Genomic DNA, 27,718 nt, shown 5'->3' with positions numbered 1-27,718 from the left:
GATGGAACGCAGCCGAGAGGTAAGTGACAAGGTGGCTGATCCAACGTGTCAGACCCAGGTGTCCAGTGCTCTTCCGGCTGCCCCCATGCAGCTGGAATTAGTGGAGCTGACCAGTGCTGGATCGGCATGGCATGAGGGGACGCCAGATTAAGGGGGACAGCCCGGGGTCCCGGGCCGCAGAAGCGGGGAGGGGCCAGCAGAGGATCTGGGTGCTGTTTCCTTCCCAAGTTCCGCCCCAAGCGCGCCGGCCCCGCCCCCGCCGTTCCCGCTCCGACCCGCCCCCCACCGCTCGCCCCCCGGGCCCGGCCTGGGCTTCCCCCGGGTGCTCCCTGCTCTCGGACTGCGCCGGCGCGGCCTCCTCGCCGCCACGGCCTGGGTGAGTATGGAGATGGGTGTGTTGGACTGCCGGGCAGCCCCACTTGGGGGAGCTCGGCCACGCGGTCTGGCCTCCGCGGGGCCCGGCCCCGGGCTGTGGGGATCCTGGTGTCTGTCCAGGACCTGCTGCTGTGCCCGCTGGGGTAGCTGACCCCTTTCCCCTCTGCTCCCTGACAGGGGCCCGATGTTCCAGAGTGAGCTCTCCCTTCTTCACCCCGCCGGCACTCCTGGTCCAGATTCTTCCTTAGGTGCCCCAGGAGAGAGGTGCCGGGGACCTGCAACCCTTTAGATTAGTTTCAAATCCCAACTCTGCCAGCTGTTAGCCTGTGACCTTGAGCAAATGTTAACCTCCCTGAGCCTCACTTGCCTCTTCTGTAAAATGGAAATATACAGGCTATAGCTAGCGCCTACCTCATAGAGTTGTAGTGAGAATTAAAAGAAACAATGTATATCTAGTGCTAAGCAGGGTGCCTAGTACTCAGAAGGCGCCCAGTAAGTGTGGATTTGGACTGGAGGCTGAGAAGATCTTTGAGGATCTTTGGAAATAAGGTAGGGATACTCCTAAGAAAGCAGTTTTCAGTTAAGTGGTACCTGTGTGGAAGTTAGAGTTGACTGGGGCTGGACAGCTGCCCTTCAGATAGTGAGCTCCCTGTCCTGAAGCCTGGGAGAGCAGAATGACCTAGTTGGTATGGCCTTATTAGTCATCCAAACCACAAGATCCCCGTGTTGTACAACTGTGAAAACAGGCCCAGAGTGGTTAGGTGACTTGCCCAAGGTCACACAGCTAAAAGGGAGGTTAGGCATACCTCCAACAAGTGGAACAGACTGTTCCTCAAACCTTATCAACCCCTGCCTTGGGCACTGCCTAGTCATTCCCTGAGGATCTGGTCTTTGGTTTGGGGGTCCCAGTGATTCCTGAGGGATCCAGAGCAGCTGGCTTCAGGAAGGGATGTTGGAAGGGGGGACTAGTACCATTGCAACCACAGAATCTGGGTTTGGGCTGGGTGGGGAAGGTCTTTGGGGATGATCCAAGGACTGTAGGAATGTGCTTGATTTGGGAGGGCCACCAGAGCCACTTCCACCGCTCCTGGGAAACCCCAGGCCCGCAGAAGGAGGAAGGAGGTTGAGCAGTTGGGGCAGGCTGCCTGATGGAGCCTGGCAGAGAGGTGGGTGGAGGAAGATGGTTGAGAGGCATATCCACCTGGCTTGTTCCAGATGCCATGAGGCCAGCCTCCTGGAGGTCAGGGTTCTTCCTGAGGGCGGGACTAGGAGAGCGTCCTGAGGGCGGGGCCAGGAAGAGCTAGGACTTGATCTCCAGGAAAGGTCCTGGAGTCCAGAAGGGCAGGTTCTTTATGTATCCGGAGCCAGCCCTAGTTTGGCAACTAGAAGCCTAAATTCTGAGGATGGCTTTCCCTCAGGTTCAGCATATGGCTTTGAGGAAAGACCTTCCTCTCTCTGTGTCTTGGTTCCTCTGTCTTTAAAATGGGAACGGGGCTGACTGACTCATTTATATAAGATTTGGTTTTTTAGTTTTTTTCCTCCTATGGACAGGTACCCCTTCACTTTTCCCTCCTAACCTGACGTAACCTGACCTCTCTGCCCAGAGCTCTGGCCCAGAGAGCAAAGGGTCAAGGAAGGTGAGAGCTGCAGTTTGTGACACTGTGAGCCCCACATCTGCCCACTGCTGGCTCTTCCTTCTATTTGCTATGTGACCCTGAGCAGGGTCCTGCCCCTCTCTTGGCCTCAACTTCCCCTTCTATACACTGAGGGGGTCCGGGCTAGGATTGCTGGTATATACTTGGCTAGTAGTATAGTACATGACCTCATATCCTCATCTGAGTGGGGGAGTGCAGTGGGGAGGAGCCCAGTCCTCAGGAGCCCTTACCTAGTCTCCAGAGGGGAGCGGACAGGCCCCTGGGCACTGGGAAGCCTCCAGAAGCTGACCAGGCAGCTCTCTCTAGCAAACAGCAAGCCCAGGCTAGCACCAGGCCTGATTTTGCAAAGCCTTTCACCCTCAGAGCACGTGAGGCAGCAGGTGGGGACAGACAGGGGTTTGAGGTTCTGCTGGCTTCCATGGAGTCCTTGCTGCTGTGGACTGCGGTACAGGCACACAGAGCACACAGAGCTGGGAAGGGATTGAAGGTGCAGAAGCACCCCGGGCCGGTGGGTGAAGCAGTGAGAGCTGATAGGAGGCCCTGAAACATGGAGGTTCCAAGGCCTGGGGGAGGAGATGGGCCATTCTGTTCACTGGGAGGTTTTAGGATTGGTTCCTGAAACAAGAGAGACTAGTTCAACCGGCTCCTGTAGTACTAGGCCTGTCAAGCCAGGCCTAGGGATGAGAAGAAGTTTTCCCAATCTATTCCGGCTTCATCTTAGCACAGATTTGGTTCATTGTCTTTCCTCTGAAATTGAGGGTGAATGTTCTCATGGGATTCTCAGTCCATCTTCCTCATCCAGGGCAGTAGCTGTCCAAGTTTAGGGGTTAGGTGGCTTCCTTCTCAGACTCTCCACCCCATAGCATAGCTAAGCTGAGGACTGAGCACAAGGGCTAACTTCACCACTGAGTCCCAGCCTCACTACCTTGGGCCCTGACAGCACACCACTCCATCCCCAGGTCTGACAAGATGTACGAGGTCCCACTGCCACTGGATCGGGATGGGACCCTGGTCCGGCTCCGCTTCACCCTGGTGGCCCTGGTCACGGTCTGCTGTCCACTTGTCGCCTTCCTCTTCTGCGTCCTCTGGTCCCTGCTCTTCCACTTCAAGGAGACTACGGCCACACACTGTGGGGTAGGGCTTGTGGAGGGGGGCACTGATACCTCATGTTCAGGCCCAATCAGATCTATTTTGGATCCTGATTCTGTTGTAACAGGATTAGCCATCAAACATACTGGGCTGCTGGGGGGATGCCTGCAAATTGAGGTCCCAAGGAATAGTCTCCCTCCACCTTCAACGGAGGTCATTGAGGGCCAGGGTCCCTGAAGTTGGGCAGCCCCAGAACCCCGAACCCAATCCTTAGTTCATAGAGGGGCAGATTCAGCAGCCCCAGGGTTTTCTGGGGGACAGAGGAAAAAAACTGGGCTAGAGGGCATTTGGGGCTTTTTAGTGGGGCACTGTGGGCTGTGCCTGTCCCTACGGGAATGTGATTATGTATATGTGCATGTGTTAACTGTGAGGGACATGACTATAATGGCTTTGAGTGGGCTATGTGTGTGAGAGAGACTATATCTGTGTCTGTCTGGTTGGGGACCTGATTATGTGTGTGTACATGTGTTTTCTGGGGTAGGTCCCATGACCTCTGAGGTTCCATAGGTGGCCATACACCCTCTTGGACAGGGATATAGGGTGCTGGGCCAGGAAGAAAGTTGTGAGAGTTCTTTCTCTGTATGTTATGGGTGTAAATGGGGTGAGACCTGTGTGGACCTTTGTTATCCTGCTAGTTCATCCACTGACTCTGTATATTACCTGAATTTCAGAGGCTGAGCCTCAGTTTCCCCATGTCTATCAGGGTTGCTAATTCCTGTCCTCCTCCTTCTCAGTGTTAGTGTAGCGCTCCAGGTGGAGGAAATAGGAAAGTGGTTTGGGAAATGTGAAAGGGGAGGAGCAGAAGGAGGAAGAGGAAAAGGAGATTGTCAAGTTGGAAGACAGGGCAGGAGAGGAAGTTAGCCAAGGGTCTCTAGGTGGGAAAGAGGCAGAGCCTGGACATGGACCCTTGAACTAGCCTCACAGAGAGCTCAGAAGGCCCCCAATCAGCTGAGCTTCCACCTTCCTATAAAGAGCATTTGCTTGAGAAAAAGGGGTACAACCAGGAGTGGGATCTGGCTGGCAAGCATGGGGGCCCACTTCTTTTGTTCATATGACTTCAAGTTTTCCCTCTTCTTGATTTGTCAGTGGGTAGATGTGGGCCTTGAGTTGTGGGCAGCCAGCCTGGTGAGACTCAGGGCTGGGAGCTATCAGAAAGAACAGGACTGGAAGAAAAGGGGGTGACCAGGTGATCAGAGGGGGAAGATCAGAAAGGGTCCATCCAACAGCCTCTCCTGACCTAGTTCTCACCTTAGATAATGCATCAAATGTTCTATTACCCTGGCCAACTCCTCTTCATCCTGCAAAACCCTTCTCATATGTCTCCTCCTCCAAAAAGCTTTCTGCAGCCTCCATGGGGCAAGCTTAATCACTCCCTCCTCTGGGTGCCCATAGTTCCAGGTGTTCTCTCTGATATGGTTCTATCACATTATATTTGTGTCTCTCTTCCCTACTAGGCTGGGAGCTCCTTGAAGATGGGCACTGCATCTGAATCAGAATGTATTTGTTGAGGGACTTCCCTGGTGGTCCAGTGGTTACGACTTTGTGCTTCCACTGCAGGGGGCATGGGTTTGATCCCTGGTCGGGGAACTAAGGTCCCGCATGCCACACAGCGCGGCCAGGGGAAAAAAAAAGTATTTGTTGAATAAATGGATAGGACTCCCCCCCCCCGACACACACACACACACACACACACACACACACACACACACACACACACACACACACACACACACACACACACACACATCAGCCCTGGGAAAAGGAAGGCAGGATATAATGCAGTCATAGTCCATACAGAGAATTATAATATTTGTATGGCATATGGAGTTAGACGGAGTAGGCTGTTTGCTCTGGTCCTCGTGGCTGGCTCCAAATGATAATGGGATCAGTAACCTCAGCATACTTATAACCCATTCTCAACATACTAGATAGGGAGCTAAGGCATAGGTAGCTGCTGGAGGGGTACCTGGCCTCTCTGGGGCAAGACTAGGCCTAGTGACCCCAGTGGTATTTTGTCCCTACTCCCTGGGACTACTATGATGGATACACCTGGGAATTTTCACATATACTCTGAATTTTTCACCCAGAGAATCCCAGGAATGGCCAACTGAGGAATGAAAGAAGTAGCCTTAGTCTATAATTGCCAATAGATGACATTGCCTCTGCTTGCACATCCCCAGTGATGGAGAGCTTCTTTCCTTCCCAGGCAGCTGATTCTGAGGAGACTTAGTAACTAACAATTAGCAAGCTCTTTCTTTCTTTTTTTTTTTTGCGGTACACGGGCCTCTCACTGTTGTGGCCTCTCCCGTTGCGGAGCACAGGCTCCGGATGCGCAGGCTCAGAGGCCATGGCTGACGGGCCCAGCTGCTCCATGGCATGTGGGATCTTCCCGGACCGGGGCATGAACCCGTGTCCCCTGCATGGGCAGGCGGACTCTCAACCACTGCGCCACCAGGGAAGCCCAGCAAGCTCTTATAGTGAGCATACACCCTCTTTCTGGTGAATCTCTGTCCTGGCTCTGGCTCTGCTTTGGGACCCTTGGAGCTACTTTTTCCACCTGGCTTCCAGCCAGCCCTGCAGAGATGGGAAGGCAGTAATGGCGGGGGAGGAGGGTCCCCTGAGTTTACTTTTCTCAGGTAGCATAGCTCCAGTTCCTTCAGGCAATCCTTACAAGACATGTGCCCTGGACTTGGCCCAGTTGATCACTGTCCTCTCCTAGGCCCTGATCTGGGCATAGGACTTCATATGGCCTGGGAAGAACAGCCCAAATCAGGACTGTTCTATTCCTATTACTGGCTGTTAGACCTCTGTTAATGCAGCCTGAGCTGCCACTAGCTGTTTCTGCACAGGTACAGGCTGGACACTGATACCTCATATTCAGGCCTGTCTAGATCTGTTTTGGACTGCGAATCTACTGTTTAAGATTAGCTAGCTCTCTGATGGGGCCCAACAAACATATTCAGTCCTGCTCCAACAGAAAGGGGCTAAATCCTATTCTGCTTTCTCCCTTTCCCTTCCCAGAAACCTGCCTACATGCCTGGACCCAACCCTCAGAAAGGTCCCCACCGCCATGTCTGGCAAAGGGATCTGCTGTGGGCCAACCTTGGCCACTATCATTCTTACCTTTGCAGAGTGTTCTGGGATTTATGACATGGCCTTGTTGGTCGTGGGAAGGCTGTGTGCCCGGGGAAGGCGTGGAGATCCGGGCTCTGTGGGCGGGAGGCAGGCCCTCAGGAACTGGGGGTGGGACCCTCCAGTCTTAGAGCAGTCTCAGTCTGGCTAGAGCCCTCAACCCAAGCCCCGGATCCTTCAGCACCCAGTGTGAGTGTTGCTTAGTGCGCGTACCCCCACCCTGATTCCCTAATGCTGAGCTGGACTAGTAGACTAGGGTTCCCTTAATGGAGGGAGGTCTGAGTCCCCAGGGGAGATTTGGTCCTAGGCCTTTTAATACAAATCTGCCCTCCAGAAGGAAGCCCAGCGTGAAGGGTCATGGTGGTCGGCGCAGTGGGGGTGGGGGAGGGAGTTCTCTGCCCAGAGGGAGAAGAAGCAGAAGAAGCCCAGCTGCCTCAGTCTGGGTCTGTCCTTCCTGGGTCTGGCCCAGCACAGGAGACTCAACCTGAGTGGAGAAGGTTCCCATGACCCTCAGTTCCCGAAAATCTTGGATCGGGTGACATGGTCTTCTCAGAGAGGAAGGAGATAGAGGTCTGGGCCTCTGGAGGGACTCTGGTATCTCGGGGTCAGGGTACTGCTGGCCTGAGGCTTGGATCATTCTGAGCCTGGGGGTGGGATGGCTGGTAGCCTGTGGTCCCATTGAAATAGGTTATGGGGCCCTCCCACTGTTCCTAGTTAACTTGGGTGAAGAGCAGGAATGTGGTCAGACAGGGTCAGTGGGAAGGCTTGGGTCAGTCTGAGCCAAGGTCCTTTATCTAGGTTACTTGGCCTGAAGTAAACCTTGACTTGGAGCCTTAAGCTATCAAGTGGCAAGAGGCCTTAGTCCTAATGTTTGATCCTAGCTTAGTTCTGGGCCTTGGTCTTCCCTTCTGTGCAATGGGAATAATAACCCTTCCACCTCTGACCCTTCTCCTGAGTGGGTATGAGGGTCATGGGAATGAGGTGGGCCATCAGAGCTCCCATATCCAGGCCACTGGGAGCCTCTATTCTCCATACTCTTCAAGAGGTGAACCTATAGGACCAGTGTGCCAAACGGATTCCTATGAGCTGACCCTGTCTCTCTGCTGTTCCTGCCCCATCTCCCTCTGTACCTCCTCTTCTGCACTGCTTTCCTTTTTCCTTTATGCCCTTCCTACTCTTTATACTCTGGCTCTTCCCTATACTCTGAAAAGCCAGCTCTGGAAAAGGCCCCACTTTCCTAGGCCCAGGTAACCCTACCAGGCCCCAAGTTGTGTCCCTTGCCCTGCCTGGGCACCACTCCCTACAGGATGTTCTCTGCGGCCTCCCAGCCCTTGGACCCCGATGGGACCGTGTTCCGGCTCCGCTTCACGGCCATGGTCTGGTGCGTCATCACTTTCCCCGTGTTTGGCTTCTTCTTCTGCATCATCTGGTCCCTGGTGTTCCACTTTGAGTACACAGTGGCCACTGACTGTGGGGTGAGTGCCAGGCTCCCCAACACCTGGGTCAGGGCCAGGTCAGGAGATGGTGATAAGGGTGGAATCAGACAGTAGGAGAGAAGGTGGAGGGACAGAGAGAGGGGAGAGGGATAAAAGGATGGTGGGGGGAAAGTCAGAGCTGGGGGAAATTTGGGGAGAGAGACTCAGGGAAAGTAGAGTCACAGTCCTCCAAGAGTAGAAGAGGATTGTAGAGGGTACAAGGGAGCAGAGGGGGCCTGGGGGAAGGGAAGAGAGTGGGAATAAGCAGGAGAGATTGAGAGAGGGAGAAGGGGGCTGAAGAAAGACCAGACTGGAAAGGAAGCCAGGACTGAGGAGGTAAGATGAGGCCAGGAGCCAGGAGAAGTAACAGGTCCTTTAGCCCAGACTAGGGGCCTGACCTGAGAAGACGCCCAGCCCTGCCCTGGCTTCTTCTATCTTTGTTTCTCCTCTGGCAGTCTCAGGCCCCACAACCTATATCCACTCAGAGCTTTGCCAGCTAGAAACCTAGAAAGAGTTCTTGTCTCCAAGAGCAGTCCATCAAGCCTTTCTTGAGGGCCCAGGGGTGGAGGTTCTGTGTCAGGGGCATGGAATTGAACATGGACTTGCCCTTAGCATCTTATTCCTCCAAGAGACAGACCTAGGCACAGACAGTCACAACACTGTGAGATGAGATCCCTTCTGTGATAAAAGGGAGCACAGGGATGCGGGGCCCAGGAGAAGCACTTAAACCGGCTTGGATGTTGGAGACTTCCTTCCTGGAGGACGGGGAATTGTTGCTGTGGGGTGAAGAAGGACCTTTGTGAGTGCCAGGCGGACAGCTTTTGATTTTATCCAGAGGGCAATGGGGAGCTTTGGAAAGATTTTAAGCAGGGAAGGGACACGATCAGATTTGAGCTTTAGAAGACCATTCTGGCTCCTGAGTGGAGAACAGATTCAACGGCAGAGGGCAAGAGTAGGGAGACCAGTAAGGAAGCTAGTGCAATAGCTCATGGTACAGGGGATACCAGTGCTAAGATGGGGGACTATGAGGTTAGAGAAGAGGGGATGGAGTCCAGAGAAGAGTAGCAAGTAGGATTGACAGGAATGGGAGTTTTTGTCTAGTTGGTGGGGAGGGGAAGGGGTGGTAACGTGTAAAGAAAAGTCATCCATAATTTCAGGGTACTTTTATCTGAGGCCAGAGGAATGAACCTCTAATGGTGAAACATGAGGTTGTATGATAAGGAAGTTTTGGGACCCTCTCCCTTTGTACCATGTGAATTTCTGATCTACTGCCCTGCCATAGATCCACTGAGCCATGTCTTCCAGGCCAAAGGGTTTCTATTCTTGGGGAAAGAGGTTATGTTCCCATCTCTCAGTACCCTTAGCTCTGGGCTTTTGGGGAGGTTTGTGGTGAGCTGTGTACGTGGGCTCTGATATCTCCTCACGTTGCTTGTTGTTGGCATAGTTGGTGAGTGGGGAACTTGTGTATTCGGAATGGCGGGGGTGTATATGAGTATCTGTACCTGATTAAGCGTATGTGTGTGTGTGTGTGTGTGTGTGTGTGTGTGTGTGTGTGTGTGTGTGATGAAGGAGGCAATCCCTGCTCTTAGAATCCTGCCCCACCCTTAATTTGAGAGGAGCTTGTGAGGATGGGACAGGCAGCCACAGGGCCCTAACCCTCATCCTCCTGAGGCATCCCCCTAACTCCGTGCCATCTCTACCCTTTACCTCTTTCCCAGCATCAGTCAGGGCTCTGGGCCCTTGAATACTCTCGGCTCTCCCAGCCAAGCCTTAGATGTTGGTACTGTTCCCTTTAAAGTAGCTGAGATTGGGGCAGGAGTTTTCAAAATGAATATTCTAGAAAGTGGAGGCAACACTCCCACTAATCCTACTCAGGGGACCTACCCAGAGAGGCAGAAAAGTCAAGTAAGGAGGCTTGGAGGTCTCAGAAGTGTCCAGTCAAGATATGATTCCCACCTTTCACTCATAAGTCGGCCTTGCCACGTTCAGTAGCCACATAGATCACAGCCAATTTGCAGGCTTTTCAGGAAAGTTTGTCTTCTGAAAGCCATCGCTTGTACTCACTGCGTGCTAGACACTGCAGATGCCTTGCATACATTATATTTAGTAATTCACCGTCCCCTGCAAGGTAGGTGACGTCATCCCTATTTTGCCAATGAGGAAATCAAAGCTCAGAGAGGTGAAGTGACTTGCTAAAGGTCAGCCAGCTAATAAAGGCAGAGCTGGAATGTAGACCCAGGTTTGTGTGGCTCCAAAGCCTCCATGTTGCCCTTCACTGATTACTCAGAGTGAATATCTGAGCCTGGTCTCAAGCTATGGTATCTCAAGCCATGGCCTCGATAGCATCACCCTCTCTCTGAGAGCTCTGCACTTAGCTTCCTCTGACAGTGCTGAGGGGAATCCATCTCCGTTTCTGTGAAGGCTTGTGAGGGCCCTGGCTGGTCCTGTCCCAGGCCCACCCCTGCCCTGTGAGCTTCCTCCATCATTGCCTGCCTTCCCAGCCACTCTGGAGACCCATTCAGCATCCCCACTGGGAGAAAGGAAGGGGTCTTCCAGAACTCCATCTCTGAAGACTTGTCCTGCCATAGTCACAGCAGGGTCATTCCCTCTCTGGGTTTCTGGGCTCTGGCACTGCTCTGGCTCTTGTTGAAGGTCTAAAAAAGTCCACGGAAAGTGTGGGCAACAGACTGGTAGATTCTGCAGTCATGGAATCTTTTAGAAATGCAGATTCTCAGATTCCAGACCTTCTGCATTCTCACACAATTCCAGGTGACTCGTATGCATATTAAAGTTTGAGACATACTGCTCTAGGCCCCTGAGTCTAAGAGATCCTCTTCCTATTCCTGACCTTCCTGTTCCCATCGAAACTACTGTTCATCCATCCCCCATTCTCTTACCCCCCAAAATAAGCAACATCAGTCCTTGCAGCTGTGTGATATTATCTCCTTCCTCAGCTTTAAAGAACGACACTCCAGTTCCTTAAGGAATGAGGGAATTCCAGCCTTTGAGAAAGATGGATGAGAGAGATGCATAAGAACAGGGTCATTTTCTTAGACTACCCCAGGTTAGGAGCACCCATTTTCCTAAACGTGACCAGAGTGAATGTATCTTCTGGCCCAGCTTCCCTAGGATCTCACAGCACCCTCTACTACCTTGGTACCCCAGACCAGAAGAACAAGGGAAGCTGGGAGCAGTCAGGAACAGCTTAGCTGGGCAGTGAATCCAGCGCTGTGCCGAGGAAGCTCAGATGCTCTGTGACTCGTTTCTGTCCTTGGGACTGAATCTGGGTTGCTGGGCTCATGGACCCTCCCACAGGACTTTATCCAGGTCACAGCCCTGTGCTGTGGGCTCAGAGAGCATCTGAACCTGCCTATAGCTTTCCCAGCCACCTGTAGGGAGATGGAGGCGGTCCCACTATGCCCCAGCACAAACCCCAAGCTGGCTAGGGAATGAGAACCAGGCACACTGGGGACCTGGAAGGGGACCTGGAAGGACCTGGAAGGGGAGGTCTCCCTGGAGAGCTCTGGGGCTCTGAAGAAGGACATCCTGGAGGCAGGGGACTGGACCAGAGCCTTCTGAGTGTCAAGGTGATTCCACAGAGAGGAAGATCTCAAGGTGGGTGGGGCCGGCAGGGGGCTGGTGCCCAGATGGTTCACAACTCTCTAGGTGCCCAATTACCTGCCGTCGGTGAGCTCGGCCATCGGCGGAGAGGTGCCCCAGCGCTACGTATGGCGCTTCTGCATTGGCCTGCACTCAGCACCCCGCTTCTTGGTGGCCTTCGCCTACTGGAACCACTACCTCAGCTGCGCCTCCCCGTGTCCCAGCTACCGCCAGCTTTGCCGCCTCAATTTCGGCCTCAACGTCGTGGAGAACCTTGCGCTGCTAGTGCTCACCTATGTCTCCTCTTCCGAGGACTTCAGTGGGTGCCCAGACAAGGGAAGGAGGAGCGGGGAGGGGTTCCGGGAGGGGATGTCCCTGCCCCCCACCCCCGCCCCCCGACCTTACGACGCAGGGCTCTGGGTGCTCCCTGCGGTGCATGCTCCCAGCCCTCCTCTCTCCCTCCAGCCATCCATGAAAACGCTTTCATTGTGTTCATCGCCTCATCCCTCAGTCACATGCTCCTCACCTGCATTCTCTGGCGGCTGACCAAGAAGCACACAGTAAGTCAAGAGGTACGGTCTACTCCTAGTGGGGCTGCAGGCGGCCCAGAGGAAAATCAAGGACACTCGTCCTCAGGATGCGGGTAATGGTGAGGTGGGAAATGGAGTTCTTTTGCAAACTGGGGCTGGGGCTGGGCTTGGGGACAAGTGGAGGGTGATTGATCAGAATCTGGGGCTGTGTTTGGGTAGCATGGGAAAATGGAGAATAGAAGAGGTAGTGCCTCCAAATGGGAGTAGAATGAGGGGCAGCACCCAGGCTGCAGCGGGAACACTGCGTCAGGGGTCTGTGGTCTGTAATAACTCTGGTGCCTCCCCCCGGCCCTGCCCCCCCACACCCCGTACTTTTCTTCTCCCCACAGCATCTGGAGGTGTTGGGTTGGTGGGTAACTCCAAGTAACTTTCATACTCTGTCCCCCTGAAATGGGAGGGACAGGGACCCCACTGTACCTTGGCCTCATTACACCAAATGCAGGGGTATGAAATGCCCATCATTCCTGCTGCCCCTGCCTCTGCCCCCTTCCATGACCAAAGGAGGCAAGACAACAGCCCTTAGGAGTTGGGGCCAAGAGGGGAGGCTGTCCGCACATATCTAACAAGCTGCAGAGTGATCAGACAGCCCATCCCCTAGGAGCGCAAGTCCTACAACTGGAAACAGCGGCTCTTCATCATCAACTTCGTCTCCTTCTTCACGGCGCTGGCTGCGTACTTTCGGCACAACATGTATTGTGAGGCTGGAGGTGAGGCCAGGCGAGGATCCATAGGTGGTCACAGTGGCTAAGGGACAGTTGGGATGTTTTCTGTAATGTGCAGTATGGCAGTGGCAGTGGTCTTGGGGACTGCCTGCCATTGTGTTCTTTGCGTAGTGATGCAGTGGTGGCGATCTATCAAGAGGCCCCTGGGGGGTAGGGAAGGAGGCTTATCACGCCCTGTTCCTTGTGTCCTTCCCACAGTATACACCATTTTTGCCATCCTGGAGTATACTGTTGTCCTAACCAACATGGCGTTCCACATGACGGCCTGGTGGGACTTCGGGAACAAGGAGCTGCTCATTACCTCCCAGCCTGAGGAAAAACGGTTCTAAACCCTTCTCTCCTGCTGGCGAGGAGGCCCACTGCCCAGAGAAACTAGGACAGGATACCACTCTGGCCTTCCCTTACCCCCTGCGTCCTCTCTGAGCCCTACTGAAGCTGGGGTAGAGGGGAAGAAGGGAAGAAAGGCACAGGACAAGGCTTTCCCCGGCCCTACTGGCTCCTCCTTTCCCCCAGCCCACGTGAAGGCACAGGCTCCTTCAAGCAGCATCACCCGTACCTGAGAAGCCCCAAGAAGCTGAGCTGGCAGGAGAGCTCCACCATCTGGTGCTAAAAGAAGTCCTGAGGTTCATAACCACCATCTGGTTCTTGGCCTTTACATAGCCACCTCTCGCTGAGGTCAGGGACCACTGAGCAGTGGCTGCTACCAGAAAACCGCAGCCATTTCTCCCCATGGGGTCATTCACTTGACCCATGCGTCTAATGATCTACTCTGCACATTCAGGCCTGTGACCACATTCCCCTGCTGAGTATGCCCAGGTGTCCCAGACCCGACTTCCCCTCTGATATGGTGTATGCCCTTCCCTATGTGAGCCTCCTCGTGTCCGTGTGGATGATGGGGGTGAGGGGTGGGAGGCTATATGGTTTCCGAGGGCTCTGCCAGTCTGTGCTTCTCCCTGTGGAGGTGGTGTTCTGTACCCAAAGGATACAGAAAAAGCACTGGCACAGCATGTATTTCCCTTCCCTTCTGGAATCTCTGGTTTACAGACTCTTCCTCCTTGGCAAAAGGTGCCAGGTAGAGGGGACAGAGGCACAGATTCCTACCCCAAAACGGGCTCTCTGGTGTCCCCCCATCCTCCCTACTGCCTTAGGCCCTGTGCTCTTTTGGTTGTACATTTTATTTCAAAGGAAAATAAATTTTTTTTTTTTTGCCAACAGTCTGGGCTAGGCTTGCTTGTTCGGGGGCTTGTCTCTTTAATGGAACTGAGGGGAGGGACAGGCTCCAGGATGGAGGGAATAAGTCCATGGTAGGGTATGATTCCATGTGGCGTTTCCCCCCCCCACCCCCTTAGGCCTGGAGTCTCCCAAGGCTGGTCCAAGCCTTGATTTGATGAGCAGGAGTGACTGAGCTATCCCTGTGATGACTCCAGGTCTGGAAGCTGGGCTACCTGGGAGAGTCTTGGGTTGAGGCGATGGCCTGAGTTCCAGCCCCAACTCTGACAGTAAAGATTTGTCCCCTTGAGGGTATAAGGGGACAGCTCTCAGATGCACGACTGTGAGAGCACCCACCTGCAGGCTGATGGCTCTCAACCTCTCCCTTTCTGAGTCCTAGATCAGGAAGTTTTTCCTCATGCTTTGCATCCCAGTCTACTACAGAATATGTGGCTGGGCCCCAGAACAAGACTGGCCCCTCCAAGGGAGCCCAGAGCTTTGTTAGGGAAATTGGGGGGTGGGGGGACCACAATGAAGCCTATTGTCCCCTGTCCCCTCTTGTAGGAAACAAAAGGCTCCCAGTCTCTGGGGAGCCCTAGCCCATGCCCGGCCCCTGCCCAACCCCCCATGCCCAGCACACAGGGAGGAGCCAGCGCCACTGGAGACAGGAGGTTTTATTGATGCTGATGGGGGTAGGAGGGGCCCCCAGGAGCCCAGAGGGGGTGGGGGTGGGGCTGAGTCAGTCAGCGGATGCGTACAGCCTGGGCACATGGGGGTAGGTTAGGGCACATTCATCTTCTTAGGAGTCTGTGGCTCCTTCTCTGGGGAGGGGAGAGAGCATCTTGGGGGGTGGGGGGCAATTTGAAGAGCAGCGAGGGAGAGGTTAGGGATGGCTGAGAGCTCCTAACCTGAGAGAAGGCACCACAATAGGCAGCAACATCTGTGTGGAAAGCTGGATCAACTGGTCAGTAGGGGAAAGTGGGGAGGAGGCACTGGGTTGGCTTCTTGGGGAGGGGTCCGGCCTTGGCCTGGGTGAGCTCTTGAGCATACCTGGTGTTCCCAAGCAGAGTGGGGCAGGGCCCAAAGCCCCTTTCTCCGTGGGCCTCCTCAAGGAGAAAAAGGCATTCAGGGAGCCCCCTTGGCAAGGGGTGCCAGAATTAGTCCTTAAGGCACAGCTGGGGGCAGACAAGGCGCCAAGGCACAAAGGCACAACTGGTGGCGGGGCAGGGGCAGCCTCCAAGCTGAGTGCCAGGGTCACAAGAGGATGCAGGACCGCCCACGTTTGACGGGCGTGGGGTTGAGCACGGCCCGGACAGCCTCAGCAAACACTTCCTTGACGCCGTCCTGCTGCAGGGCTGAGCACTCGAGGTAGCGCACAGCATGGATCTGCTTGGCCAGCGCCTGGCCCTGCTGCGGTGTGATGGGTGCCTGGCCCTGCTCCTTCAGGCGCCGTAGGGTGTCAGGCTGGGCTCTCAGGTCCTTCTTGGTGCCCACCAGGAGGATGGGCACGTCGGGGCAGTGGTGGCACACCTCTGGATGCCACTTGTGCCGCACATTCTCATAGGAGGGCGGACTGGCAATGGAGAAACAGATGACAAACACGTTGGTCTGAGGGTAGGAGAGTGTGCGGAGGCGGTCGTACTCCTCCTGGCCCGCTGTGTCCCACAGGTTCAGGTTCACTGTGCGCCCGTCAACGGCACTCTGGGCGCTATAATTGTCGAACACTGTGGGGATGTACTCCTTGGGAAAGGCGTTGGTTGTGTAGCAGATGAGCAGGCACGTCTTGCCCACAGCCCCATCGCCTACCACCACACACTTGATGCTCTGCATGGCGGGTGCAGCTGCTGTGGTGGAGGCTATGCCTCCTTCCCCTTCCGGGCCCCTCTGGATGCAGTGACCTATGGACAGATGAGAGGGATACTCTTGGTTAGGGAGGCCTGTATCCACTGGGAAGAAAGGATGGGGGCATACAGAGGGAAACCAGCTCCAGTTCTTTTAACCTGAACACCATCCTGCAATCCCATCAAGACAGACCTCAGAGAGACAGACACGAAATGGGAGAGAGGCCCTGAGACCACACAAAGATGCTCAGGGATAAAGAGGCTGGCACTAAGGTGTAATATATTATGCAAAGCACATACGTTCTGATGCCAGACTGACAAAGGTCAAAATCTGGTTCTCCTATCTCCTAGATGTATGACCCTAAACAAATTACTTAACCTCTCTATGTTTCATTTTTCTAATCTGTAAAATGGGGATAAAATAATACCTACTTCATTGGGTTGTTGTGAGGATTATATGAGTTAACTCACGTAAAGCATTTAGAACAGTGCCTGGTCATAATAAGCATTCAATAAGTATTAGCTACTTTTATTTTTCCTCCAGGAAGTATAGACGCAAAAGGAGGGTGCGCATTTGTAGGGATCTACCAGATCCTCTGTCAGATATGGACCCCTCCCACCAAGTAGACTGGAGAGGGCTTCTAGCACAAGGCAGCTGTCCCAGGTCACTCTGAGTTGCAGCCATGGGCGGAGCCTCTCCCAACTCAGGGCCCACCCTGCCTAGTGCACTGATGCTTCAACTCCAAACCTGACATCTTGGCTACTGAACGCAAACCAAAAGGTGCAATGAGAAACCTGCTGAGTAGGGGCACAATTCTCTAGACAGTTGCCCTGTCTCAATCCAGGGTACCCTGGGGATGGGGAAAAGGAGGGAGAGCTTACCCCATCATTCTTGGAAGCATGGGAAACCCTATCTGGCCACACATACCCAGGCTGGCAACTCAGTGTAGGAGAACACTGGAGACCGAGCCAGGGCTGGAATTCGGTCTGGAATCTGTGTGTGTAATGATGAATGAGGCAGAGGCTGTGGCTCCCAGATGTCTGCATCTTCTCTCAAGGTAGGGTGAGGCAGATCCTCCAAGCCCAGCCAGAAGGGATGAACAGAAGAGTAAGACAAAAACTTGATTTTCCCCCTTAATCTTCTGTCCCTTTCCTGAGACCATGGGCTGTGCCTCTGAAGAACTTGAGGGGCTTCCAGACTCTTGGGTAGAGAACACAGTGCCATTAAAGCACTATCACTGAGAAGACATGCTGGAATCAGACTGGTCAGGGATTCTAATCACAGCTCCACCAACTAGTCATGTATGATCTCGGGCAACACATTTAAGTTTCCTGAGCCTCAAATTTTCTCATCTGTAAGATGGGGATAATCTTGCCTATTGGGTTAGAGTTGGTCAGAGTATGAAATGAGCTAACATGTAGAAAGTGTTTGGCATGAGGCGTGGCACACAGGAAGTGCCAAATAAATAAGCTGCTGTAATTATCAGTGGGGTGAGTTTCAGAGGAGTCCTAGCTCCAGCCATCACCCTGGTCACCTGGGCAGCTCACAGGGCCTTCAGGTGAGGAACTGCTCTTCTGAGTTGTGGAAAAGAACAGAGCTTCCGGAAACCCTGTGATTATTTATACTGCTGTGGCAGGGGTCCTCCTCTAATTGGCTACTTCCTCTCAGCCATGGGGGACTTTTTCTAGCTAGTATGTGACTTCCTTTCCCTGCTACTCTCTCACGACCAGGCCCCTGCTCCCTGGAAGGGGATAGTCCTGTTTCAGACACACCCAGAGCTCTTAAGTATCCCCCGCTCCACCCCAGCACCTTCACCACTGGCCCATTTTCTCCATTTCACTTTATACACAGCAAGACTGCACCCTGGTCTGACAACCTCTTACCTCCCAGCCTGACCTCTCAACCACTGGTTCCAAAGCCTCAAAAATCACGTTGGGAGAGGGAGGGAGAATCCGCCACTGGGAAGTGGAAAAGGAACTCCATGGTGTGGAACCTGCAGAGGATCCAGGGCTTGGTCCCAGCTCCCTCCCAGGCCCCAGCTTCCCCTGGGACCAGCTGGGAGGGAAATGAGTTCATTCTATGAGGTTGCCTCTCTGGTTCACATTAAAAATATTTCCACCTTATTTGCATGAGTAAGTGTGTGTGTTCAACCTCAGGAGAGAGGATACAGAGCCTTGGGGTATGGATCCAGGAAGAAAATAAGGACCCTCTAGGGCAGTAGAGAATTTGGGATTGGGAGTCAAGAGAACTAACCTAAGTCCTAGCCCCAGCTCTGCTCTGCTGCTGACTCACTGTAACCAAGCATGAGGCACTTACCCTCTCTGAGACTCAGTTTCCCAACCCATGAACTGGAGAGAAAAAAGCCTGTGCAAGGGTACTAAGTGGATGAGGTGAGACATTAAGGAATCTGAGAGCAGGAGATAGGACGATGGGGATAGGAAAGGCCCGCAGGAGCACGGGATGGGGGTGGGAGGGCTGATCAGTCAAGCAAATGCGTTAAGACCTCAGCATGTGGGGTCAAGTCAGGCCACATTCATCTCAGGATTCTGTGGCTTCTTCCTTGGGGGAGAAGAGACAGCATCTTGGGGTGGTCGGTATTGGTGCCATTACTTGTGTCCACTGGATTTTCCAGGAGACCCCAGCATCTCGAAAGCACAACTCCTAGGCCTGTAAATCCTCAGTTCCACACAAAGCAAGGGAGTGGGCATGGCAGTGTGACGGGGAACTCTTCCCCCTCAAGCCCAGCACTGGGCTGGCCCAGGCAGGAAGGCGAGGAGGGAACTCTGGCCGGCAGTCACAAGGCCCAAGAGACTGAAAGTACAGCTGGCTCCAGGCAGCTTTCTAGGGAGGGGTTATCAACCAGCAATCAGTAAATCGGCCCTCAAAGGAGCGAGGAGGGAGAGGGAAGTTTCCGGGCTGGCAAGGGAACAGGGACTGACACCACCGGAAAAGGATCACGAGTGAGGTAGTGTCCAGAAACAAGCAGGGCAGAGGCGGTATAGTATAGGGCCAAGAGCACCGGCACCTGAATCTGACCTCCTGGGTTCACCTGCCCACTCTGCCACTTGATTAAAAGCCCTCACAAGGTACAACCCTTTATAGATCACAATATAGATCATATTACATTGTTTTGATCCTTATAACAACTCATTGGTACTATTCCTATTTACAGGTAAGGAAACAAACCCAGAGCAGTTAAAATAACCCAACATCACATAGCTAGTCAGCACGGGAGCTAACACAGATGCCAGTTTTTTAACACGGACCCCAGTTTTGCAATCCAAAGTCCTATGTTTTCCTCAATGTGTCACAGAGCCTCCAAGTTACCCCTTAACAGCTGACTTTGTGACCTTGAGCAAGTAAGTCACTTCCCTTCCTGGAACCTCAGTTTCTTCAACTGTACAACAGGCATGATAAAACTTGCCCTCCCTGTCTCAAAGGACAGCAGTGAGGATCCTGAGCACAGGAATGAATGTGCTTTCTAAATTCAGAAGTGGGGTGCACAGAGAAGGTGGCAAAAGCAAAGTCTTTCATACCAAGAGGCAGGAATCATTGAGTACGCAGGTGTCTGAGTGGTGGCGGCAGCCCAATTCTCCCTCTTCAGGTCTAGTTCAGACCCTTATCCTCTCTCCCAGGACAACTCTTTTCTCTGAAATCCTATGGCCTGAACTGGGTCAAGTAAGTTCCCACAGCTCATTTAAGGAGGGCACATGCTAAAAGGTAGGGTCTAGCCTGTACCACGCAGGAAAAAGGGACGGTCAACGCTGCAGGAGGCCACACAAGGAGAGTGGCTTGCCTGGGGTTGGGGATCGACTGTGGCTTATTCACCAAGTCACTTTTTTTTTTTTTTTTTAAAGAAAAGAACTTTTGTTTAGTAAATAAATAATATTTGCAGATTGGTATAGTATTAACCATATTACAATGACTTGTTCTGGCTTTCGATTCCCAGCTTAATTCAGATCATGCCTGGTCCTTCATCTTGGCATTCAGAATTCTTCATAATCTGGCAGGGGTTTTGGAGTCAGATAGACCTGGGTTTAAATCCTAGTTCTGCCACGATGAGCTAGGTAATAGTACCAACCTTATAAGGTTGTTAAACGGATGAAGTGAGTTAATGCACAATGTATATATATAAAGCAGGTACTCGGCAATGTGAGTTCCCTGCTCCAGAGGGGTCTATATTGTCCTGTGTAAACAAGCCAGGATCATTCTGGCCTCTGAACTTTTACTCTTGTTGTTCTCTCTGCTGCCATTCCTTCTCCCCTCTCAAATCTTCCTGACTCAAAGCCTAGCTTAAGTCTCATGGTCCCACGAGGCTACTGAATTCTCCTTTCTTTGAACTTCCACAGTATGGCCACCCTTTAAATCCTTCTTTGGCTCTGTGTGACTCTCCTTCTCCAGTAGTCATACATAAGTTCCTTAGCTTGTGGATGCCCCCCCAACCCCAAGCAATACTGAAGCTTGAGCTTCTCGACTCCCCTACAGAAAAGCTAAGTATAGAACTTCTGACCTGCTTGCTTCTGTCTGTGTTACTGAGATCTGGATAGACAGGTCAGAAGCTCAGAACTGGGCTGATACCCCCCCAGTCAAAACTGCAATGCTGAATCTTTTTGGACAGCAATAGCAGCCAAAAGCTTTGACTGGGATAGGAAAATCTTTCCTCCCAGTAGCAGCTGGACCTGGCTCCCGCAGGGAGCACAGCCCATGGGGCTCACCCTGAGTGTAGTCCCCAGAGCCCAGCTTGTACCCAGTGGGGCCTGGTCTTGGGTGTGGCCCAGGCAGGCCCAGAATGGGGGAGGAAAAGGAAGCAGTGGATTGCCTGATTGCCAGATCTCCTGATTGCCAGATCTCTGTGGCCATAATAGCAGGGGAAGTGTCCCAACTGGGAGTGGAGGAGGGGAGGAATAGGCCCGAAGAGATGGGGGAGTGTGGAGGCAATAGGAACTTACTACAGCCTTCTAATCTGCCTCCCTGACACGGGGGATCCCCTTTTGCAGCCCTCGCTGAAACTCATTCTGACTGTAATCTATCACTCTGGGTATTCTGATCCTAAGCTCTGGCCACATCACCCTGATCCTCTCTACAAGCAGCCTCTACATTCTCTTTCCCAAAACACATCAAGCAGCCATATTCACTGTCCCGGTGGGAATCCAGTATTTCTCCTCCATTTCCATCCTTCAACCCCCCACCCAGCAGCCCAGAAGACTCCAGTTGCCTCAAAGGATCCCCCAATTGGTCCTCCAGAGCCAAGCATCATTGCCACCTCCTTCAGGGAAGTTTTGTAAATCACCCAAGTCACAAATGACTTATCCCATCCATGGTCTGGTCCCATTTTCTCACAAGTGCATTATCTTAGTCACGTGGAAGCTGATCTGAATCTTATCTCTTGTCACTAGACTGGGAGGACCTAGAGGGCAAGGTCCCGGCTGATCTGTCTCCCCAGGCTGAGCACAGCACACAGTGGCTGTCAGTAAAAAGCTGAATGAACACAATCTGTCCTTCATGTCTTTGCACATGGGAGCTCCTCTTCCTGGAATTCTGCTTCCTGCCCCCACCCCCTCACCCTACCCCACAGCCTCCCAGTCCTTTAGGGCCCAGCTCCATTCCCCAGCTTCTCCAGGACACCACAGCCACCCCTTCTTCTGCCCTACCTTCCCCAGCACTGTTATTATGGTTCACTGTGCTGAACTTAACAGGATGCCTCATGAGGAGGGAAATCTGTCCTGCTTACTTCCAGAAGCCCAGCAGAGAGCTGAGCAAAAGCTGCAGACTGACACACATCTCCTCCCTCATCAATTCAGATTTTGACTCTGGGAACAAGGAAGAGCCTCCATGCCCAGGAGACATCAGACAAAGGTAACTAACTTCCTCCCCCTGAGGAGTACAATTCAGAGTAATGAACACATTGGCTAGATTGTCTTGTCCTCAACTGGAAGGGTGAGAGGGGTGGAGCAGGCATAGCTCTAGCCCAGTGGTGATGAGGAAGATGCGTAGGAAAAGTGGTCCTGATGAGGCTAAGGACTGGGGATATCTGAAGACCAGGATTGGTCAAGGACGAGGCCAGGGTCAGGGTCAGGGTCATGGTCATGGTTAGTGTTAGAAACAGCTTCAGAAGCTCTGCCAGTCTGTCTGTTTGTTTTGAAGGGAGGAGTGGAGGAGAGATGGTACGAAGAGGCTCAAAGGGGCTGCAGCTGGGCTAGGAGGAGGAGGCTGGGGGAGACATGAGGTCAGCGTGGGGCTGGGACCAGGCCAAGGGCTGAGTCTCTCTTTTTCTTCCCCTTCTCTCATTAGCAGGGGCAGAACCCAAGACAGCCTAGTTCCCAGCCTTAAAAAAAAATTCACACTGGAGAATTCTCCACCTCTTGCCATTCTCCACCCTTCAGCCCCTGCAGAGGATCCTGCACTCCATGGATAGGGTAAGAGACGGAGTGAGTTGACTTTACCCACTAGGGACTGGAGAGGAGGAGGAAACAAGACAGCTATAGCTGGGAGGGCTGTGGGAGGCTGGGACCCTTTCACTCAGTCCCAGTTCCCTTCCTTCTCTCAGTGTCCCAGCACCTGGGATGCTCCACACACAGTAAGTCCCAGGGTTAGGGCAGCTCTGGCTGGGGGAGCTAAGGAGGCTGCCCCTCCCCCACCAGGCAGCACAGAGGAAGGCCCAACACTTGCTTCCTTCTGCCTTCCTCCTCCCCACCTAACAGCAGCTCAGTAGTCCTGGGGCCCCATGAAAGGCCCGTGAAGTGGCACTTCCTTTGCCTTTGCTCACTTCGCACGAGGCTGTACAGAAGTGCCATCCTCCCAATCCTGCCTCCCCCACCTGAAAACACCCACAGAGAGACCCAGGGCTGCCCAGTCCCTTGAACCCCGCCCCAGATCTGAGGGGGTTTCCACAAGGGAAAAAAACATCAGGGAGGAAACTCCGGCATCTATTTTCCACTGTCAGTTGGGGCAGAGCTGGAGCAGGGCACCGGGTACCCCCCCACATTGCTGAGCCCTGGCAAAATCCTTGACACTCTCTGCCCTCTTCTCTTGTGCTTTGGGGAAAGGGGCCACAGTACTTGTCCCAGACAGATACTTAGACCTGTTCAAGGCTGGGTCCAGAGTCAGGGGCACAGCTATGAGGAGCCTCTTGAGGGAAAGAGAGTCAGAGCCATCAGTATTCTGTATACTCTTTGGAACTATTGATAGGCAACTTCTTAATCTTGAAGCTGAGCCACAAGAGACAAAGCTGACTAGGGTTATACAGAGGGTTGCGAGCAAATCCAGGACAAGGACCTGGGTCTCCTGATCTCCAGCCTGGGAATGGGCCCATCTCTCTGACCTCATTCAGGATGACCCTACCATGGTTTATCCCTTCAGGAAATGGGCCAAAGGGGCCAGGTTGGCGTCTGAGCCCGTTTTGCTTCCAGGGCCTCATGCCTAGCCCATGCCGGGGCACCCATGATTTAGAACTGACATTACTGGACAGACAGCCACCCTGAACTAGCCGAGGAGAGCCTCCTCTAGGCTCAGCTCCTGGGGAGATGCCCTCCCCCCATGACATGAGGACAAAAGAGGAAGCTGGACCCTGGACAGGAAAACCGATCTGTTCTGGGGAGGCGGCCCAGGCTTTGTCTTTGGTTTCCCTCCTCAAAGAACCCTACAAGCCTCACCACTAATGGGTCTATACTCTGTATGGAGAGGGGTCTTCAGTCGGGGACCACATCTTCTTCACAGTTGCCCTGCTACCCTCATTCTTATATCTTCTCAACTGTCTCGCTACAGCCACAACCTCTCAAATCTTCCTGCTTATTACCCCCTAAAAGCTCACACCAGCCACCTCAACTGCCTTAGTATCTTGCCAGAAACAACTCTCCGTATTCTCAACCAGGATCTGTGACAATCTTGTATCAGCCACTTCTGTTCATGTCAAGACCTTGACCATATTTCTTTAGCCAAGACCTCAAGGGCAGCCTCCCTTGAGGGATATAGCAGACACATATCCCCCACCCTCATCCCCCCACAAAATATTTCCCCACTTAGATTCCTCCCACCCTGGTTATATTTTTCCAGCAGTGAATTTCATGCAATTAGCTCAAACCTCCAGTGGGGCCACATCTTGCCTGGGAGAACCCGTCTCATCCATCCTGTCTTCACTCTCAGAGTCCTGTGGGTTGCTCAGTTATCTAAAATAAGTACTGGTTTGGCAGGTGGGGAGTCAGGACTCCTGGGTGGTTTTTTACTGAGCCCTGATGCTGGGAAAGTGCCTTGCATACATATCCTTCCCTGAGCTGGGATTTTTATGTAGGTCCCTGGGATTTCCTGCTGGGGCCAAACTCCCCTGTACCTCCCAGAATCAGAGTAGCAGAGACAGGAGTGTGGAGGAAGGGACAATCCATGGGAGAGGGACAATGGTGAGAAGGAAAGAGGGCAGAATGGGGAACAGGGATAGTCCTTAAATCTAGCTGTGCTTGGGAATCCCATAAAAAATAGCACTTGCTCCCCTCCACTTCTCTTTTCTTCTAGTGGACAGAAATGAATAGAGTAGACTTGAGGAGGTAGAGAGAAACAGGATCTCTCAGCATGCATCCCAAAGGCTTAAAGAAGGAGCTCTAGAATGGGAACAGCAAGAGCTTATAGAGCCAGGCTGGAATACAGTTAGACTTGGAAGAAATTCCCGAAAGAGAGGGAATAGGGTCCTAGGTGAGGGGGGCATGTTAAGGATGTGTGAAGGCAGAGGGGTAAGCAGAACTCCAGAGAGCTTCCTGGTCACCAAGGCCTTGATGCAGCCCTGGGCACATGGGAATCTGGCCTGCGCAGGCCTTGGAAGGCAGCAGGAAAGAGGGGGCAGACACCTTTGCCTCATACCCTTCTTTTTTTCCTGAATTGGAACTACCACAGTTAAGACTGAACTTAGACCAGCTATAGTCTTCCCTCCAGAATCCTGCCTTTACCCCTCCCTTTCCTTCCATCACACCTAGTTGACCTGGTTCCATTGTCCCCACAAGGTGGTGCTGGAACCAGTGAGCACTGGAGTCAGGGACCTTTAGGCTGTCCCCCAGCTTCCAGGCCTGGCCTCTTGATCAAGCACCCAAGGGTCTGGGGGATTTTGATTTCCCACGGCCTCTCTCACCAGACCTATTCCTGTGTCACTCTACCCTGATACCCTGACTGCTACAGACTGCTTCCTCCTACCTAACCACAACCTCACCCACTGCAGGTTCCCTTCATTCTGCTGGCTTCCCCTGCTCTGGGCCCTCACAAGGCTGAGGGCAGTTATTTTGTCTCCAAAAGATAAAGATGTGGACATGCAGACACTTGCATGCACATACACATACACAGCGGTTTTCCAGCCCTTTCATCACCTCTACCAAGGGGAGGCTGCAGCCTGCCTCTCTGAACTAGGGAGGTCTGAAAAGGCTCCCCAAAGCTGGAGATAAGTGGCAGAAAGGAAAGGAGAAGAGAGGGATCCAGAGGAATGAGGGGAGATAGAAGAAACAGAGGGTGGATGTGTGTGCAGGAGCCAGAAGCTGGGCACGGAAGGGAGGGGGAAGGCCACTGGGAGAGGACAGAGATGGACAGAGAAGCAGGGTAGGTGAGAGGTCAGGGCCCAGGCATGACTGTGGGGGGGAGAAGGGACTGAAGAGAACGCAAGAAGAGAGTGACGGAGGGTTCGTGTCTGAAGTCTGATGGAATCTGAAGAAGGAATGGAGGAAGACAGAATGAGAACATGTAGAATTCAGGGACTAATAAAGGGGGCGGGGGGGGGCAAGACCAGGAGATGGCTCCTGATCATCTTCCAAGGCTAGAGCCTCGTGCTGCCTCCCAGAAGCCCTGTTCTCTCCATCTCCTGAAACCAGTCCTGCTCTCCTCAAGTCCTGCTCTCCTGATGCCATCTCCTCAAGGACTATCAGTACCTCTGAATAAGAGTCCTTTCACCTCTAGTCACAGGGCAAGACCAGGTCCCTTCCTTCCTCAGTTTACCCAGCAAAGACAAAGCCAGGCACTAAGCAGCGAGGCACAGCCGATGTCTGCTCATTAAAATACCTGTTGCTCTGTTCCAGGGATGGAGAAGTTGGGCCTCAGAAAAACAGACATAAAGAGAGAAGGATTGGGGTCGGGGGGCTCCCCCACCCTCCGCCTGAGCGCAGAGGACCCTTAGGTTGCAGGCTGCGGCTGTGGGTCTGGACCAGCTTCGATCTTCCAGGGAAGGAGCTCTTTCTCCGCAGCCTCGGGCTTCAGAGGCAACAGACAGCCTCTCTCTCTACCTCACAAGTGTCACAACTGCCAAAGCAGCGGGAGCGCCTTCTCTAGCCCAGAGGCCCCTTCCTCTCAACACACTTCGTAACAGCCCCCTGCAACTCCTGGGGGCACCCCACCTCTGAGTCCCATCTCCCAGCCCTAAGCTCTTCCACTCAGAGACTTTTCTCTCGGAGCGGGAGACCCTCCAACCTCAGGAGTTCCTCGCGGCTCCCGGGGGCCGGTACCGCCGCCCTTGGTACAGGAACCCACAGTCCCCGAACCGCCGCCGGCTTGCAGTGGCCCGTCCCCGCCCCGCCCGGCCGGCCGGCCGCGCCCGCCCAACTTGAAGCGAGCCGAGCACCTCCCGCCGCGGCCTCCGGCAGCCAAACTTCCCGGGCCCGCGGCCGCGTCCAGTCCAGGGCCGGGCGGGCTCCCCTCCCACGGACCCCCAGCCTGCCGGCCGGAGCCAGGCCTCACCTGGTGCCCTCCCCGCCGCGGGGGAGCTGGGGGGCGGCGGCAGCGGGTCGGGGCTGGAGAAGGAAGTGAGAGCAGGAGGCCGGAGGAAGTGGGGGGGGCGGGCCGGCCGGCGGGGCGGGGCAGGGCGCGGGGGCGGGGTGGGGCGGGGCTCGACAAGGAAGTCCGCCGGCCGGTTCACCCCCCCGCCCTGGTCGCCCCCACCGGGTGGGTCCCGGGCCGGGTACTGGGCTCCCCCACCCCAGCCCTTTACCTCTGAGGCCCTTAAGGTCAGTCTTCCCAGTCCCCTTCTTGCCACCTCCACCCCAGCAGAGGCCCTAGCCTAGGCGCTTGGCTTTTGTCCCCCCTCCCCCTATCTCGCCCCCACCAACCCCTGCGGTAAGATGCTGTGAACAGGCGCCCCTAGGCCTGGTACCTTCAGTCAAGCCCAGGGATCGAGCGATGGCCCAGGCTGGGGGTTGGCCAGAATAGGTCCGGCGGGGCAGTCCCCACCTCTGCCCCGAGCCCCGGGGGAGTGCGGGGTGGCGGTGATTCAGCAGTGGGAAGGCCCCAGACCCCTGGGAAGGGTGCGGAGACTGGGGGAAGGAGAGCTGGCGTCAGCACCCGGGGAAAGACAAGATCAGCAGAGGCGCAGGCGGAGCCGCGGGCCCCAAAAACAGGATGTCGTGTCGTTGTTCCGCACCCGGCGGCTCCGCGCGCCTGGGCTCTGGGGAGGGGGTGGGGCGGAGCCAGGACGTGGGGCTCCCCTCGCACCCTCTTCTCGCTGGGGCGCTCAACTGCTTGGGACAGAAGGGCCGCACCCAGTCCTGAATCTTGCCGGGGCTCTGGGGACCGGCGGGTGGGCGGACTCGTGGGCGCCCTCTGGTGCTTCTGCTCCCTGGCCTTGCGCGTGGAGCTCTGACTTGAGAAAGGATATCCTTCGTTCATCACAAACTTTCTGAGTGCCTACCACGTGCAGAGCTGCGTGCAGAGCTAGATGCTGTGGAGGAGAACAGGCATTAACGAAAGGCTCCCTGTCTCCAAGAGGCTTTCCAGATAAAGAGGAAGAACAACTCCGAGAATAAATAGTCCAACCTTTCTGAACCTCCATTCTGTCTTTGGCAAAATAGAGTAACTTCCCCTTCATCCTGTAGTTGTGAAGATGAGAATGGATGTAAAAGGCCTGCTGCCAATACCTGGTTCAAAGTAAACACTCAACAAATACTTCTTTTCCGCTTCTTTTTAAAAATCATACTACTGTAAGAATGAGTTCCCAAAACACAGTGTGCCAGCCC

At 54.0% G+C, this 27,718-nt stretch overlaps 2 protein-coding genes across 18 annotated transcripts; one reads left to right on the top strand and one right to left on the bottom strand.

The window, feature by feature from the left end:
* Nucleotides 1-25,918, top strand: PGAP2 (post-GPI attachment to proteins 2). 15 transcript variants are annotated; one of them, XR_007478896.1, is made up of 8 exons: nucleotides 35-376; nucleotides 553-639; nucleotides 2,990-3,164; nucleotides 11,453-11,705; nucleotides 11,852-11,946; nucleotides 21,551-21,605; nucleotides 22,041-22,165; nucleotides 25,793-25,918. XR_007478896.1 is itself a non-coding variant. In XM_049713882.1 (8 exons), exons 1-8 carry the CDS (start codon nucleotides 132-134, stop codon nucleotides 13,306-13,308), a joined length of 1,185 nt encoding a protein of 394 aa, XP_049569839.1. In that variant the 5' UTR covers nucleotides 38-131; the 3' UTR covers nucleotides 13,309-13,905. The 15 variants fall into 15 exon arrangements, 11 of the variants coding, with proteins under 11 accessions (XP_033261475.1, XP_033261476.1, XP_012392170.1 ...); XR_007478895.1 differs by having other exon boundaries at nucleotides 11,852-11,958; XM_049713882.1 differs by lacking the exons at nucleotides 21,551-21,605; nucleotides 22,041-22,165; nucleotides 25,793-25,918 and adding exons at nucleotides 12,575-12,683; nucleotides 12,897-13,020; nucleotides 13,212-13,905 and having other exon boundaries at nucleotides 38-376.
* RHOG (ras homolog family member G) lies at nucleotides 14,564-27,198 on the bottom strand. Of its 3 annotated transcripts, none has more exons than XM_012536742.3 (2): nucleotides 26,860-27,198; nucleotides 14,564-15,805 (listed from the first exon to the last, which is right to left on the bottom strand). In XM_012536742.3, exon 2 carries the CDS (start codon nucleotides 15,735-15,737, stop codon nucleotides 15,162-15,164), a length of 576 nt encoding a protein of 191 aa, XP_012392196.1. In that variant the 5' UTR covers nucleotides 15,738-15,805; nucleotides 26,860-27,198; the 3' UTR covers nucleotides 14,564-15,161. The 3 variants fall into 3 exon arrangements, with proteins under 3 accessions (XP_012392196.1, XP_004279779.1, XP_012392197.1); XM_004279731.3 differs by lacking the exon at nucleotides 26,860-27,198 and adding an exon at nucleotides 26,448-26,577; XM_012536743.3 differs by lacking the exon at nucleotides 26,860-27,198 and adding an exon at nucleotides 19,286-23,710.
* Between the last annotated feature and the right edge of the window lie 520 nt (nucleotides 27,199-27,718).

The sequence above is a fragment of the Orcinus orca genome, chromosome 8 (assembly GCF_937001465.1).
Source record: "Orcinus orca chromosome 8, mOrcOrc1.1, whole genome shotgun sequence".
Lineage (NCBI taxonomy): Eukaryota > Metazoa > Chordata > Mammalia > Artiodactyla > Delphinidae > Orcinus > Orcinus orca.
This window is presented reverse-complemented; position numbering and strand designations above follow the sequence as displayed.

What these genes read in the sequence shown, in the direction of transcription:
- PGAP2 (XM_049713881.1), top strand. Translation starts at nt 132, where the DNA reads ATGAGGGGACGCCAGATTAAGGGGGACAGCCCGGGGTCCCGGGCCGCA. An exon ending in CTCCTCTTCCGAGGACTTCA is followed by an intron (nt 11,706 to 11,851) that starts GTGGGTGCCCAG and finishes CTCTCCCTCCAG; the next exon opens with CCATCCATGAAAACGCTTTC. An exon ending in AGCACACAGTAAGTCAAGAG is followed by an intron (nt 11,959 to 12,574) that starts GTACGGTCTACT and finishes CCCATCCCCTAG; the next exon opens with GAGCGCAAGTCCTACAACTG.
- RHOG (XM_012536742.3), bottom strand. Translation starts at nt 15,737, where the DNA reads ATGCAGAGCATCAAGTGTGTGGTGGTAGGCGATGGGGCTGTGGGCAAG.